Source organism: Camelus dromedarius, chromosome 10 (genome assembly GCF_036321535.1).
Source record: "Camelus dromedarius isolate mCamDro1 chromosome 10, mCamDro1.pat, whole genome shotgun sequence".
Taxonomy (NCBI): Eukaryota; Metazoa; Chordata; class Mammalia; order Artiodactyla; family Camelidae; genus Camelus; species Camelus dromedarius.
The window spans coordinates 75,502,696-75,517,953 of NC_087445.1; the positions used below are offsets into that span (position 1 = coordinate 75,502,696).

Consider the following 15,258-nt stretch of genomic DNA (forward strand, 5'->3'; position numbering starts at 1 on the left):
ACGGCTGTAGATGCACGCTTTTTGGGACCTCACGGAATCCTCACCCAAGTCAGTGAGGAGGGAAGGATTTTTGTTCCCATTTTAGGGAGGACACTACTGAGGCTCAGAGGGGTTAAAAGAGTCACCGCAGACTGCACAGCTTGCTGGGTGGTGGGGCTGGGATTTGTCAGGTCACCTGGCTCCAAAGTCTCGGGACTCATTAGACACCCCCCACCCCACCGCTCCCTAAATAGGGCTGCTTCAGCCAGCTCCCGGGAAGCGCTGTCAACACTGGTCATTGTTCTGGATGGCAGCGCAGCGCTGGCAGGGGGCTGCACGCGCCTGTCCTCGGTGGACTCAGGACACCCAGGTTGTGTTGCAGTTTTTTGTTTTTTGTGGTGGTGGTGGGTTTGGTTTGTACGGCTGTTTGTTTTATTTATTTTTTTAATTATTTCTGTATTTATTTTAATTGATGTTTAGTTGATTTACAATGTTGTGTTAGTTTCAGGTGTACAGCAAAATGATTCAGTTATACATACGTACATATCTATTTTTTTCGGATCCTTTTCCATAATAGGTTATTGCAAGATATTGAATATAGTTCCCTATGCTATACAATAGGTCCTTGTTGTTTATCTGTTTTATATATAGTAGTGTGTATCTGTTAATCCCAAACTTCTAATTTATCCCTCCCCCCGCCACCTGGTTGCTATTAAATTTCCTCTACTTTTGGTGTTCTGCAGTTTCACTGTGTTGTTTCTTTTTTTTTTAATTGAAATATAGTTGATTTACAATGTTGTGTTAGTTTCAGGTGTACAGCAAAATGATTCAGTTATACATACGTACATATCTATTTTTTTCGGATCCTTTTCCATAATAGGTTATTGCAAGATATTGAATATAGTTCCCTATGCTATACAATAGGTCCTTGTTGTTTATCTGTTTTATATATAGTAGTGTGTATCTGTTAATCCCAAACTTCTAATTTATCCCTCCCCCTGCCACCTGGTTGCTATTAAATTTCCTCTACTTTTGGTGTTCTGCAGTTTCACTGTGTTGTTTCTTTTTTTTTTAATTGAAATATAGTTGATTTACAATGTTGTGTTAGTTTCTGGTGTGCAGCGTAGGGATTCAGTTACACACACGTACATGTTCCTTTTCATGTTCTTTTTCATCACAGGCCCTCACGCTCAGGGCAAAACTACTTGCTCCATGTCCCCCCCACCCCACCCCTCGCCTCTCCTCGCCCCACCCCCTCACTGTCAAATCACCTGACCACGCGGGAGGGTAGACTATTAGCCCAGGATCTCTAGATGGGGCGTTCCCAGGGACCCCACACTTGTTTCTGGGCAGGGAGCCTGGGCCACCCACGACTGGACTCTCGGGGTCCCAGGCACACCCTGGACACTGGCCTCTGGCAGTGCCGCCAGGTTAGGTGTCACCGGGACGGGAAGGTGGAGGGGCCCGTCGGCGTTTACCCTGGGAGAAGACGTCCACACACGGCTGGTCAGCAGGGATGACTTTCAGGATTTTGGGGTACGAGGGGAGGATCCTGGTGATGTTCCTGTGATACTCCAGCAGCTTCTGCGCGGTCTCCCCTTCTGAGATGCCTGCTGGCACCATCAGTCGGTTCTGGATTTCAGATTCAGGGGGCCAGTCGAAGGTGGTATGATAAACCTCTGCAAGGGGAAGGGTACGTGGTTAGTCACCCACCATCCCAGAGGCAGAGCTTGCGAGTCCCGGGGTCGCTGGTTCGCCCAGATCAGTGGTGCAGCACGAGGCTTTGGCTCCAGGTCTGCTCTTACATCACTCTGAACAGTAACGAAACGATGATGCTCCTCGGCACCAGGGCAGGACAGCCGTGACCTTGGCGCTCACTCTGAGCCAGGCACCCACCTGCAGGCCCTCATTTCATCCTCACAGTGACTGGATTGTAAGACAGGGCTCGGTATTTTAATTCTCAAGTCCAGATGAGAAAACCAGGTCTCAGAGATGCTGGGGAACTCGCCCGGCATCCCACAGCTAGAAAGAGGGCAGGAGCCACAGATCTGGGTCTGCCTACCAGCAAAGCCTAAGGGTAAATGCTCAGTAAGGGGTGTATGGGTCTGTTCCTAGGAACACCTCTGGAACCTGCCCCCCACCCCGGGGTGGGGAGGGTCGGGGTGGAGACAGCCGTACCTCCAGTCTGAGGGTCAAGTCTCTTCCCCAAGTTTCTCTCAATCAGGACCGTGTCTGGCGCGCTCAGCACGACTGGCAGAGGAGAAAGGAGCGTGGTGAGCTCCGGAGCTTTTGCTGCACGAGGACATTAACCAACCACCACCTCCCATCCCCAATCATCCCTTAAAAGAGAGGTCTTGGCCCAGAACACAAACGCATTATCTCTGGACAGAGGGAGCCCGCACTTGAACTTGGCCTGAGGACCGCCGTCCCTGTCATAAATGACACCACAATGAGCATCTTGGTACAGAACACTTTCACCACATTTGGGATTACTGGCTAAAGAGAGTTTCCCAGATACCTGATTCCTGAAACAGGGAATCACCAGGGTCAAAGCCAAACCCCACATTTTTTTTAGCACAAGCCCTGAATGCATTTAGCTCAGTGGGAAATTCGATTGCTGGGTCCTCTTTTTTCCCACTGGGTCACAGGCCCATCAAATCCCTCTTGGATGGTGCCTGGGCTGAGGGTGGACACTGGGGAGCAGGTGACACAGAGCAGGGTGCTCACTTGTGGACCTGGGGGCTGCAGCTCTGGGGGATGGGCCCCACGGGGTGGGGGGCCACTCACTGACGTGTCTGGGGACGATGCCCACGGTCTGGATCATCAGAGCCTGCTCTCGCGTTTCAGGGATGCCGTCCAGAATCCAGCCCTAGGCAGAGAATTTGGAAAGATGCTCGTCTATTTTTACTTCTTCAGGTTTGGGGGAATTATTATACAATAATAATATTTTATTTCTTCATAGAAGATAAATTTATAGAAAGACTGGAACTTTTAAGATAACAGAAAATTAATGTTTCTGATATCTCCATCACCCTTACTTAACAGCTACTCACAGGATGTCATGTTCCCTTCTGGATCCTATGTTTATCATAATCACAACACACAGATTTTATGTCCTGACTTTCCCCATTGCATGTTATAACTACCACGGCGTTTTTTCACATTGGCCCACCTCTTCACCGCCACCGATTTCACTGGCCACGCAACGCTCCATCAACTGGGCACGTCCTCCTTAAACATGCCCCATGACTGAACGTTCCAACGGCACACAGTTTCCACTGTCATAAACAACACCAAGAGGAACGTCTCTGTGCTGCAGCTCTTTCCACATTTTGGGTTATTTCCTAAAGAGAGTGTCTTCGATATGAGAGATAAGGAACCACTGGGGTGAAAACAAAAGCCCAATTTTCTTTTTTTTTTTAATGGTTAACTCTTGTTTTTTAATTTATTTTTTAATTGAAGTGTAGCTGTTTTTCAATGTTGTGTTAGTTTCTGGCATACAGCATAGTGATTCAGTTTTATATATATATATATATATTCCTTTTCATATCCTTTTTCATTATAAGCTATGACAAGGTACTGAATACAGTTCCCTATGCTATACAGTAGGTCCTTGCTGTTTATCTATTTTATATATAGTAGTTAGTATCTGCAAATCCCAAACTCCCACTTAAGAGCAAGTTCCAAAACTTGTTCTTAAGAAGCTTGAATATTAAGAGGACTGAGTTCAAGTTTCTGCTCCTTAGTGAACTTGCTATAGGGCTGAACTAACCTCAGGCATCAGCCAGCCCCTTCTTGGCACAGCTGGGGAACTGATTTAGAAGATTTATTATTTTTATTAACTCCTTAAGTCCAACCATGAAAATAATACACGATTGTTCCACACTGTGCAGAAAATACTAAAAAGCGGACATAATAAGACTAGTCACTAATAACACCACTGACTCAAAGCAGCCACTGTTAACACTGTGGTCCACCTCCTTCCAGGCTTCACACCCACACAGATCTGTTTTTCTCCCGAGGGGGATACAGAAGTTCTCACTGTACAGACTGCTGGGCAGCCTGTGCTTTTCACACAGTGAGAAGGTCTCATGCCCGTCTTCCCACGTCACAAAGCTCTCTTCTCCCGGGAGCTTTCAGAGCTGCCAGGCATTGCGTGAACTGACCCGTCAAATGTTAACGGATCACAGACTGTTGTTCATTTAGTTTTGCTCCATTATAAAGAACTATTATTTAAACAAATGTTGTATATACATCTTAATGCACCTAAGATATCCTCAAGATAAATTTCTAAAAGCTGATACCTTCTCTTATAACTTTTTGTTCTATGTCTCCACATCAGGCTACAAACCTGCCCACCAGTTTATGAATCCCATGGCAGATCACCTGTTTCCCTGCATCTCTGTCAGGCATAATCCTAGGGGAAGATCTGTCTACAGAGTAGAGTATACCATTGTTGCTTTAATTTATATTTCTTTGATCACAAATGAGGTTCAGCAGGTTTTCCATATGTTTATTGGCTATTTGAATTTTTTCTTTTCCAAAATGTCCATTTGTGCCATTTTTTTTACTGTCACCTGTTTCTCACCTTTTTTAACTTTTTAATTAATTTATTTATTTTTTGTTTTACCCTCTTATTTATTTACAAGCGCTCTTTACATATTAAAAACATCAACCCATTTTGGCAAAAGCTACCACAGACACTCTGAGGCAAACAACGTTGCCAGCATTTTCCACAGTTTGTCTCTGGCATTTTAATTTTGTGTATGGTACTGTTTCTAACACATGAGTTTTTGGCCAAATCAGTCAGTGCTTTCCTCTTTGGATTCTGGCGTCGTATGGATGTGTAAAAAGGCCCTTGCCACTGCAGAAGCTGATTGATAGATATTTACTTGCATTTAAACTGTGATCTCTTACAGTTTTACTCTTTACATTTAAATATTTACTAAAGCCACGGTTTATTTTGAGGAATAAAGGGAGTCTTGATCTAACCTGTTTCTTTGTGGCCCTCCAACCGTCCCCGTGCCATCTATGAAACAGCCTATCCTCTCCCCTCTGAACGTCACTTTCCTTTTTTTTTTATCTCAGTCTAAATGCTGACATGATGATGGCTCCAGCATCTTTCTGCCTGTAGGCTCTCATATCATCCTCACATTTTATTGTGGTTTTATAGTTTATTGCTCTATCTAATAGGATATGATCCTCCTTTTTCTTTTTTCAAAAACTTGTTCTTCCAAGTAGGCAGGAAACTATCTTGTCAAGTTTCAAAATATCAGTTCTACTAGGATTTGGAATGACATTAAATATACAGTTTAATTTATGAAGAATGGACATTTTTACAATATCAAGTCAACACATTATCTTCCCGTTTGCTTAGGTTGTTTTTTTTTTATGTCCCTCAGCAATGTTCACATTAAACAATTTCTAAAGTTCTTTCAAATCCTGTGAGTCTAGAATTATACATGCACACACAGAATCTGATTCTTTCGACCTGAGAGCAGGATGCAGACAGAGCGAGTCTGGAAGAGTGAAATAGAGCTGCAAAGTGCCTCAGGTCTCCACTCTGCAGTTGTGGCGGGTGGGGTCAGACAACCGAAAGTTGAAGCCAAGGTTTCTGGCGCTGGGTCCCAGAACAGGACCCCCCTCCACTTTGCCATAGGCCCCTCCCTCTCCATCCTAATAAGAACCTGGTTGCTTTAAGGTCAGAAGATGGACTGGTGGGGTGAACTCAGACTCCAGGTCACCCATAACTCGTAACGCCTGATTTACAGAACACCGTGTGGATGAGGGCAAGAAATATCTTTCTTTAAAAAAGGACAGGAGGCCCATATTTCTTCCATATTAAAATATTTAGGTTCCAACAGCCTCAACTGACAGTTAAAAAAAAAAAAACTAAACAAATTTACAGAGTAAAGAGTACTGGAAAAATCAGGCATGCTTTCATTAATTTCTTAAATTATGCAGGAGAACGCGCAGCCACGGAGCCCCTGGTTTCTAGAACTAATGAAGCAAAAGTGCAAAAAGACATCTTTTTAACAGCCGTTTGCTCCCTCAAGTCCTTGTTATAGCCAGCCCAACGCTGGCTGCAGCTCTTAAAGCGCAAACACCTACAGGTGTGCACGCCGGCACAGGAACCGGGAGGCGCCGCGGCGGAGAGCTCCCCCACCTACGCTTCTGGAAGCCGAACCCCAGTGTTCTGAACTTTGGCTGCATTCGGACCCCTTTATTCTTCCCCTTATTTGGAGGGGAGGGAGTAGGGGCCCGCTGATCGCTGCTTCTAGGACAAGGGCCGGTAATTCTGTTTCAAAATCACTTTGTGAGGCTGACGGAAGGCTGGAACTCCGCCTTCGCTCAGCCCTGAGAAGGACCTCCCGCTTTTAATATTGCATTACTGAGCAATCATTATAATCTCGCCCATAAATTTGCAGCTGATATCAGTATGTGGTCCAAAGCTTTTAGAACTATTCAGGGGAACAGCTCTCACCGACTTCTCGCTGGAGAAAGCGGGCCTTCCAATTACACAGGAAAAGTGCAGCAAAATGAGGAACATCTCCCTAATTAGCCTGGCCTCACTGATGCATCGTTCTGGTGCGGATGTGAAATTTAAAGAAGGACGTGGGGGGCTTGGCTGTGAATCCCAGGCCACCCACTCTCCACGTCTACCCTTTCAGACTTAGGGAGGTGGGCCAATCACCCAGGTGCAAAGAAACGAGGTCCCTAAGGGACCTCTTAGGGCACACACCCCCCCCCACTAGTGCAGCCCCACGCTGTCTAGGGAAGGCAGCCCCGCACCAGCCCACCTGGGAAGGAAGGGCACGGTGACCACGGCCTCTGCGCCAGGGACTGCGGGTCCTGGAGCACCCTCGAGACGGAAGCCCCAGGCTTAAAGCCCAGAAAGGATCTTAGTTTTCCCCAAGGTGCTCACATTTGTAGAGGTTATGTGCAGCAGCCCAGTTGCAAAACGGACCACACTTTCAGGAGGAAACAGCAAGTCTGGTTGAGAGCAAGTTAACGGCTGCGAATTCTGGCAAAGCCAGAAGTCATAAATCAGTAAGGAGCACGCCGGCGCCGCTGTGATGGGGCACTGGTGAGGGTCGCCGTGAGGGTCGCGGGCCTGACTTCCAGGAGCAGCTCAGTGCGGGGGTAGCAGTCAGGCCCTAATTAGAATACATTATCCATCTTCCTGACACTTCAGTGAAATGTCTCTTCCACTCTGGAGCTGCAGCTTTGTTCCGAGCAGGTTAATTGATATTCTGATGCCTCCGCTCACCATACCCCCGTGGCTCGGTTCTGTTTTATCACACATCAAAAAGGCCGTCTGCTCAGGGCACTCCGTGCACCAGCACAGAGCTGGAGGTCTGCACAGCTGCGAGGGGTACGGTATCACAGGAGGGACAAGCACCGAGCAGATGTCACAGATGAAAAAAAGGGGAAGAAAAGCAGCCAGCCAGCCCAGGGAGCTTGGCGAGGCCCAGCCGAGCGCGGCCCGACCCGGAGCAGGGCGCCCGCTCTGTGTGAACGCTGGCCTTTTCTGCCCTCCTGACTATTATTAAAGAGCAATCAGCAACTTCACACTGCAAGACTCTTGCCCTCTGGGCCCTCTGCCTCTTTGATGTGGTGCCCCTGGTCTCCTCCCCTCTCCTCCAAAGACCAGAGCGGGCGCTCCCCTGGGATCCGCTAAGGCTGCCCTGATCCAGCTCCCTGCTCCAACCGCAGACTCAGAAGGCTCCCTCCTAGGCGTTCCCCTGGCCGAGCGCTGTCCTCACAGCCCTGAGGAGGCCATCTGAGGCTGAAGGTTTGGATTCGATAAACCAGGTTCACTCAGCTCAAAGTCTGAACCAGGTGAAGCACCACAAGATGCATCACAGGTCTGCCACCAGCCCCCAACCTTTTTTTCTAATGAAACATTATGCAGTTTGCCAATATATAAAAAGGAGAGAGATTTTCTTGGCCAGAAGAGACACGCGTAATAAAAGATCACGTTCGGGACACCAATGTGTCTAAAGACAGCCAGGGAGAACAACGAGGCTGTTCTGACGAATACGAGGACGTGAGCACCAAGTTGCCCTGGTGCCGGCTCCCTCGGCTGGCACAAAAGCCCGGCAGTCTCAGCCCCCACATCGCCTTAGGATGCCTTCCACGTTCAACTCGGCTGAAAGGTGACAAACAGGAATTCTTGCTTCAAAGTTTAATCTCAAACAACAGGCAACACCTGCTGGCGCTCCCGACCATGCTAAGGTCCAGGATGCAGCTGGGATGCCCGGAAACTGGCCCCGCACACTGGCTCTGCCACCCAACAGGCTTTGCCCGGCCACTTTCTGCGCGCAGCCCAACGGTACATACGCTCAGATAGGCTGAAATGTGCAGGAGTGATTCTTTTAAATAACCCATAGGGCCCAGTTCTGCCCTTGCTAATCAGTGACATGTGCATGATGTTTTATATGCAAACACATGAATCTGGGAAAATCTGTACTCCTAGGTCTTCAGGTTAAAAGCCAGTAATCTCCAGGTGTTAAGACTTGGTAAAGCATGAATGTGAATGTTAAGAGGCTTTTTGTTCATTCCCAAATAGCTAAAAAAATGTTTTAAAGTCAAATTCACATACAATGTCCATGGTGCCGCCTGCAGAGGAAGACACAGTTTGAAAATCACACTGTTCTGTCCCCAAATGGATCAGTCCCAACGCAGCTCCGAGACAACCCACCACAGAGATAACTCGCTTCACACAATCACATTTAGTTCTCAGGCACACAGTGGGCTCTGGTTGAAAGTACAAGAAGTGGATAATCCAACAACAGCAGCCAGTTAATGGGTCTGTTCCTTCCAAATATTTTAGATCATGTCTGTGGTATAGACCCACCTCTCCAGAAACAAGATTAGTCCATTAGGGTGCAGTTTATCACAGTGGTAAAGGCAAGGACTTGGGAATTGGCCTGTGCCACTGCCAGCCGTGTGACTCTCAACCAGGCACCTCCACCCCTCTGGGCCTTGCTCTCCTCATCTGTGAGATGGGGAGAGTAACAACAATCTACCCCGTAGCTGCCGGGATAATTAAATGAGGATCATAAACAAACAGCAAAGCAAGCATAGTACCTGGCAATAAGAAACAAGCCAATCACTGTTCACAGCAGCCAAGACATGGAAGCAACCTAATGTCCACCAATAGAGAATGAATAAAGAAGACGGGTGTGTGTGTGTGTGTGTGTGTGTGTGTGTGTGTGTGTGTGTGTGTGTGTGTGTGTGTGTGTGTGTGTGTGATGGAATATTACTCAGCCATAAAAAAGAATGAAATAATGCCATTTGCAGCAACATAGATGGACCTAGACATGATCATACTAAGTGAAGTCAGTCACTTAGAAAAAGACAAATATCATATGATATCACTTATATGTGGAATCTTTAAAAAATGACAAAAATGAACTTATTTATAAAACAGAAAGACACTCACAGATGTAAAAAACAAACTTACGGTTACCAAAGGGAAGAGGGGGGAGGGATAAGTTGGGAATTTGGGAGTTAACAGATACAAACTACTGCACACAGAATAGATAAACAACAAGGACCTGCTGTACAGCACAGGGAGCTCTGTTCAATAGCTTATAATAAACTGTAATGAAAAAGAATCTGAAAAAGAATATATATGTATGTATAACTGAATCACTATGCTGAATACCAGAAACTAACACAACATTGTAAATCAACCACACCTCAATTCAAAAAAAAAGATATTCACAAAGAAAAAAAATAGCCCAATCAGTGTTAACTAGTTTTCTCAGTTTAATTTTGAAAAAGGTGAACTGTGTTCTTTTTCTCTACCTCCTTTCAAGAAGGGATCCCACTGAAGACTGTAGAACTTAACATGAAGAATTCATTTTAAAAGGCAGTGTCTTGGAAAGAGCATTCTAGATATGAACTGGGGAAATCTTTCTAATTAAAGAGGACATGGGAAAAACACATTCTGATTAAAATGAGGGAGTGTAGCAAGGTGTTGGATGGTGCAGATCTGCTCCGAGGTGCCCAGCCATTTGCCAGTGTCCGACCCGGGGCCTCCCCAGGGGCGTTTTCTCCTCCAAAACCACAGCCAGGAGCCACCTGGGCCGCGAACCTGGCTCCAGCACGTGGGGAAACAATAATGCTGTTGCAGTAGGGTGAGAATTTCCACAAGACCTAGGATCCATTCATTCAATCACTCACCCCTCCATTCATTAATTCACCAGTGTATTTATCCACCACCATGGGCAGTGCACTGCTTTCATACTGAAAAGTTCAGAAGCACTGAGTCTGGGGGCTTGTCCAGTCAATAGCATCTGAACAGTCACTGGTTCACGGAACTAATGACCCCCAGGTCTGGCTTACCCGACGCTGCTACTTAGGACTCTTTCCTAATTGGCCATCTGACTTGTGCAAGGCCCTGGTCATCACCTGTGAGTCAAGAGGACTAGACCAGGTAACTTGTAACAAAGACATCTATGGTCTAACAAAGATATTTTAAGAGTGAACAGCAGGTTATAAATAATTATGCATGGAAAACAGGCGTCGACCAGGTCGAGTGACCGCCCTGCCTCTACGGTCTCCGCACATCTAAAACATCACAATTTTCTTGCCATGGGGGAGGAGACAGCTCAGCGGCAGAGCGCACGCTTGGCGCGCACAAGGCCCTGGGTTCAATCCCCAGTGCCTCTGTTAAAAAATAATAAATGAATCCAATTACATACCCCCATGAAAGAAAAAAAGTAAAGTGTTAAAGAAAAGACTGTAAAAAAAAATTTTAAATCATTATTTACTGTCAATCATGCAGCCTGATTCTCTGCTGAAATTCTTCTAGCTCCCTGAAATCTTGAAAAGGAGGGAGGCCTCCCCACCAGGCAGTGGAGCAGACACTGGGGCCAGGCTGACAAGCTACTGCGGTCTGATCGACAACAACACCGGTTTCTTGCAGGGAATTCTGAAGTCCGAGCTGGGGCACTGAAGTCGGCACAGAGCTCCCAGCCTCAGTCACAGAGGTCACAGTGCGGCTTAGACCTCATCCCTCTCTCTCCCTTCCAAACCCACTGACCCAGGCACAGCGCGAGACCAAGGCGGCCAGCCCCAGGACTCCTGCCTCCCCCTCGAGTTGGTGCTCTCTTCCCCTTGTCCTGGGGCCCCCACACCCGTCCATCCAGGCCCTGGTACCGGAAAAGCCCTGGCTGTACACAGACTTGCGGCTGAGTCCACGTTTTGGCTCTAGCCCTGTAGCCTGGTGGTCTTGAATTACCTAACTCCTGACCTCAGTATCCTCATCTGTAAAATGGGGCGGTAAGACCCACCCAGGAGAAAATCACTGCAACGACTGCGTGGAATTGCTAACAAGCGTGATGAGACAGTGCCTGACCCACAGCAGGTGCTTCACAGACACCAGGGCCTTTCTCCCGCCAGAAAACCATCTGCGGCGCAGGGGTATTGCACTTCCGTAAGACGGAGAAAGGCTGAATCCCCAGGTGGATGACTTTCCAGAGCTGCCATTTCAGGCCCCAAGAGTCGGGCAATACTCTGGAGGGACGCTCGGGCCCCACCGTCCCAAGGAGCAGCTGCCCCTCCATCCCCTCCCTCTGTCTGACCATCCCCGGCGTGTCTGGGCCACTTACTTCCTCCAGAAAATATGTCCCACTCCCATTCCTCCCTCTCCGGCAAGCAGCCTTCTCCTGCGGGCTCAGTTCCCTGGGGACGTTCACTCTAACGCCCAGAGGAGGCCAGGACCACCTTCCACATCCTCCGAAAGCTCATCTCAACTCAGGCCCACGGCTACCTGCTGCCAGAGACCAGACCCCATCCTCCTGCTCCAGGAAAAGTGCCGCCTAACCAGCTGTTGGAAGGGGAGTGTGAGAGGGCGCGTCACATCCTCCAGGAACAAGAACTCACCCACCTAGATGCCAGTGAATTCCACACAGTCCCAGTAAATAAAAGGCACACTGGTAATAACAACAGCCACCACCCCTGGACCCCCGCTAACCAGCTGTGCACAATCTGCGCATCTGCAAAGCAGGGACAATGCAGAGCACGCCTGGACTTCCTGGCGCTCAGGGTCAGCTGTGGTGGCAGGCAGCCCGAGGGCCGGCCACCCGCAGGCGCTGGGAAACCGCAGCCCCTGCTTCCAGCCTCTGGCGCACACACCCCAGCTCTTCACAGTGGACGGCGAGCTCAGAAATCAACACCAAGAGCTTGGGGTTGGGGGAACGAGGATGCCCCTCTGTCCCGTCCTCCTGGGGGGCATCTGCAGCCCTCGGGAGGCAGGCCTCTGCTCCAGCCTTTGAATTCAAGCACAACCTGCCCAGGGCGACATGGTTGGCGGTTCTGAGCCCAAACCTGCCTCCAACACCACCAGGCCTCTCCGACACTCCCAGCTGCTCCAAAGACCACTGACAGCTGCTCGGACATCGGGCTCTGCCCTGTGTTTTTCCTCCCCACCTGCGGTGAGAGGGATCGTAAGAGGCAACCCAGGCACCCGCCGCCCACACCGGGGCGCCTGGGATGTCGCTGCTCAGTGCGCGGAGAGCTGGCCACACACGCCATTAACAAGGCCCACATCGCACGGCAGGGTCCACGCACAAATGAGGGGCCTCCATGGATGTGCCCACCAGGCTCCACCCCGCGCCCGCCCGGCCCTCAGAGCCCCTGCCTTGCCGTGATCACGCCGTAAGTTTTCCGAGTGGAGTTCAGACCTCCCTCTGACACCCGGCCATCCTGACTGCATTTGTATTAGAGGAACACACAGCCCTGGGCCTCAGCAGAACTGTTGATCAATAAAACTGCGCTCCTCTGAGGATGCAAGTGACATCTACAAACCCGTGAGTGTCAGAACAACGGCAAGAAAATCCTGTGTTCCCACCGTCGGAGAATGAGAGCTGGATAATTAATGCCAGCCCAGTGATGCCGCCAGGAGAAATAAAACAAACAGCTGCTGGTTCTGTAGACCAGGACCGGGCTCCTCCGCCCCGCTGGCTTCCCACCATAAAACACAGACTCACGCCAGGGGCAGGGAGGCATAAATCTCTGACCAAACCGGAAAAAACAAAAATGGCTCTAGAAACCTGCCAAGGAAGTTTTAAACTTTTGGTTCCACCATCAAAACTAGGCGCCAACATCGCCTCCTTCACCGTGAAGTACCGGGAAGTCTCCATGATGTTCAGTGAGATGGGAAAGAAATTAACCCGTGAACGCCAAGTACAACTGAGTTTTATGTGCAGTAAAGGAAACACACTCCTGCCACCCTGCTAACTGGTTGGTGGAGGGACCCTCCTCTGTGTGCGTCGGGGACCCCTCCCTGACTGTAACCTGGGGGTGTGGTCAAAGTTCTGCTTTTGATGTCATTCTTTGGCTCAGGGGGGGAGATCACTGGGACTCACTGGGCTCCTGGAAGAGCCGGTCTTCTCTCAAGGAACACAGGGATCCTTCCTCTGGATCAGCAGTGGGTTTCCGGCCTGCCGCTTCCTCTCCAGTGAAATGGGAGAATCACCAACGCCTACCTGTACCACCAGAAAGCGGCACTCTGTTTCCTTTGTTCTGTTTTGTCCTAACGTGACCTCGAACAGTCCCTGGCGCACCGTAGGTGCCCTCGAGTCTTGGTTGTTGAAAACCTCTGAGGACAATCGTGCGGATCCCACCGGAAGACGCCTCGGAGCGTGGCCGTGCCCGGCACACCGCGTGTGCTAACGCAGGCGAACCGTTACTTGTATCTGTCTCCATGGACCCACTCACTCTCCAGCATCTGCGGGGGGCTTGGCTCTGGTCTTCGTTTTCACTCTTCCCGATCTGTACCACAACCACAGGGTGAGGGGTATCTCTTAACCCAATAAAGGGCCTGCTCACATTCCCACTTAACTAACCACGTGCCCCCGTGGACAGACTCCGTTATTCCACTCATTTGCTTTTGGTGGGGGCATTGGGAAGACTTCTCGATCTCAGCTGGGGCTGAGATGTGTTTAGAACTCAGCACCCTGGACACAGACTGGGGCAGCGGACGCAGCAGCTCAGAGTCTGGGGTAGTCGGGGTGGCTTCCACTCAGAGCAGGAGGCGGCTCGAGCCTCGTGGTCTGGGAAACAGAAAGAAGAGGTGCAACAACACAGAGCATGACGGAGGAGGGTACAAACCGCCGGGGGGCCCCCAGCACACCGATTCCTGCCTCGGTCACACAAAAGGTCGCTGCCAACGGCCCAGCTCAGCCTGCAGGGGCTTCCTGCCTTACACCCTGCCAGCACCAGGAATGGAAGTCACAGAAGGAAAGAAAAGTCGAGGCAAATGGACAGAAACCGGGGTGGCATACGGGCGGGGGAGGCAAGCTGGTTTTGAAATTTCATTGTTTCCCCCGCGCCCCCTCCCCCAGGCACTACACTTAGAAGACTCCTAATTGTCATCCACGCAGGATCGAGGATATTGCAGAACTCACTGGAGCAGTGATTCCCAAGGCACACTGCAGGCTCGCTGGCCCCGGCGTGTACAGGACTCCTCCTTAACACACAGGGAGGCGCGGAAGCAGCAGCCTCCCACCTCGTTAGCGATTCTGGCTGCTCTCGCCCAGCCCGTCTGGGGTGGGAGAGTGTGGCAGCCCTGCCTAGTGGACCTCCAGGCCAGGCACGGTGTGGAGCAGTTCGCTTGTATGATGCTCTGCGCACCCCAGAGCCCTCGCGGGCAACCGCAGCACACCCACACCTAGACGCACGGAGGCTGAGCAGCTCTCCCCATCAGGTCCCACTGCCTCCCCTAGTGCCGCCCACCAGCCCAGATACTCAGGGACACACAGGCCGGCAGAGGCGCACAGGAGCCATCTGTGGAGGCCTCTGCCTCTTCATGGGGGATGAAACTCCCCCTGTCTGACAAGCCATCATAATTGGGCACAGCCTCTCCCTCCCCACAGGTGGCTGACCATCCATGGAAACACTTCTCCTTTCTCTCTTAGTCTCATTCCAACCTAGTCTAGTTCTGGTAATACAAACATGCCTCTGTCAAAGGGCTGGCACCAGATCACGGAGTCCCAGGCTGAAGCCAGGCCTGGCAGCCAGGTGTGGTGACAGTCCACCCCTGCCCTGGCCCACTGACTGGTCCCCTGACCTAGGCCAAGTCCCCTCCTCCACCCGGGCCTCAGTTTCTCCTTTCGTAAGAGGTTTTAGGTAGGAATATTTCTCAAGACAATGTTTAAAAAGAAATCGATGAACAAAAGAAAAGAAAGGAAATTGATGAGACAAACTGGAATTCATGCAAAGGCACAATGACTTCTATGAAGTGCTGTCACTTAGTGTTTTAAA

General features: G+C 49.8%; 1 protein-coding gene across 7 annotated transcripts in view; it reads right to left on the reverse strand.

The window, feature by feature from the left end:
- AK8 (adenylate kinase 8) overlaps window positions 1-15,258 on the reverse strand; it is a 117,956-nt gene that overhangs the window by 75,199 nt on the left and 27,499 nt on the right. For 6 of the 7 annotated variants that reach the window (XM_031450771.2, XM_064490646.1, XM_064490649.1 and 3 more), the window contains 3 exons: window positions 2,767-2,848; window positions 2,158-2,229; window positions 1,458-1,658 (listed from right to left, as the gene is read on the reverse strand). In XM_031450771.2, coding sequence (XP_031306631.1) covers window positions 1,458-1,658; window positions 2,158-2,229; window positions 2,767-2,848 — 355 coding nt within the window. Of the gene's footprint in view, window positions 1-1,457; window positions 1,659-2,157; window positions 2,230-2,706; window positions 2,849-15,258 lie in introns of those variants that run through there. The other variant, XM_031450779.2, reaches the window with a different exon arrangement.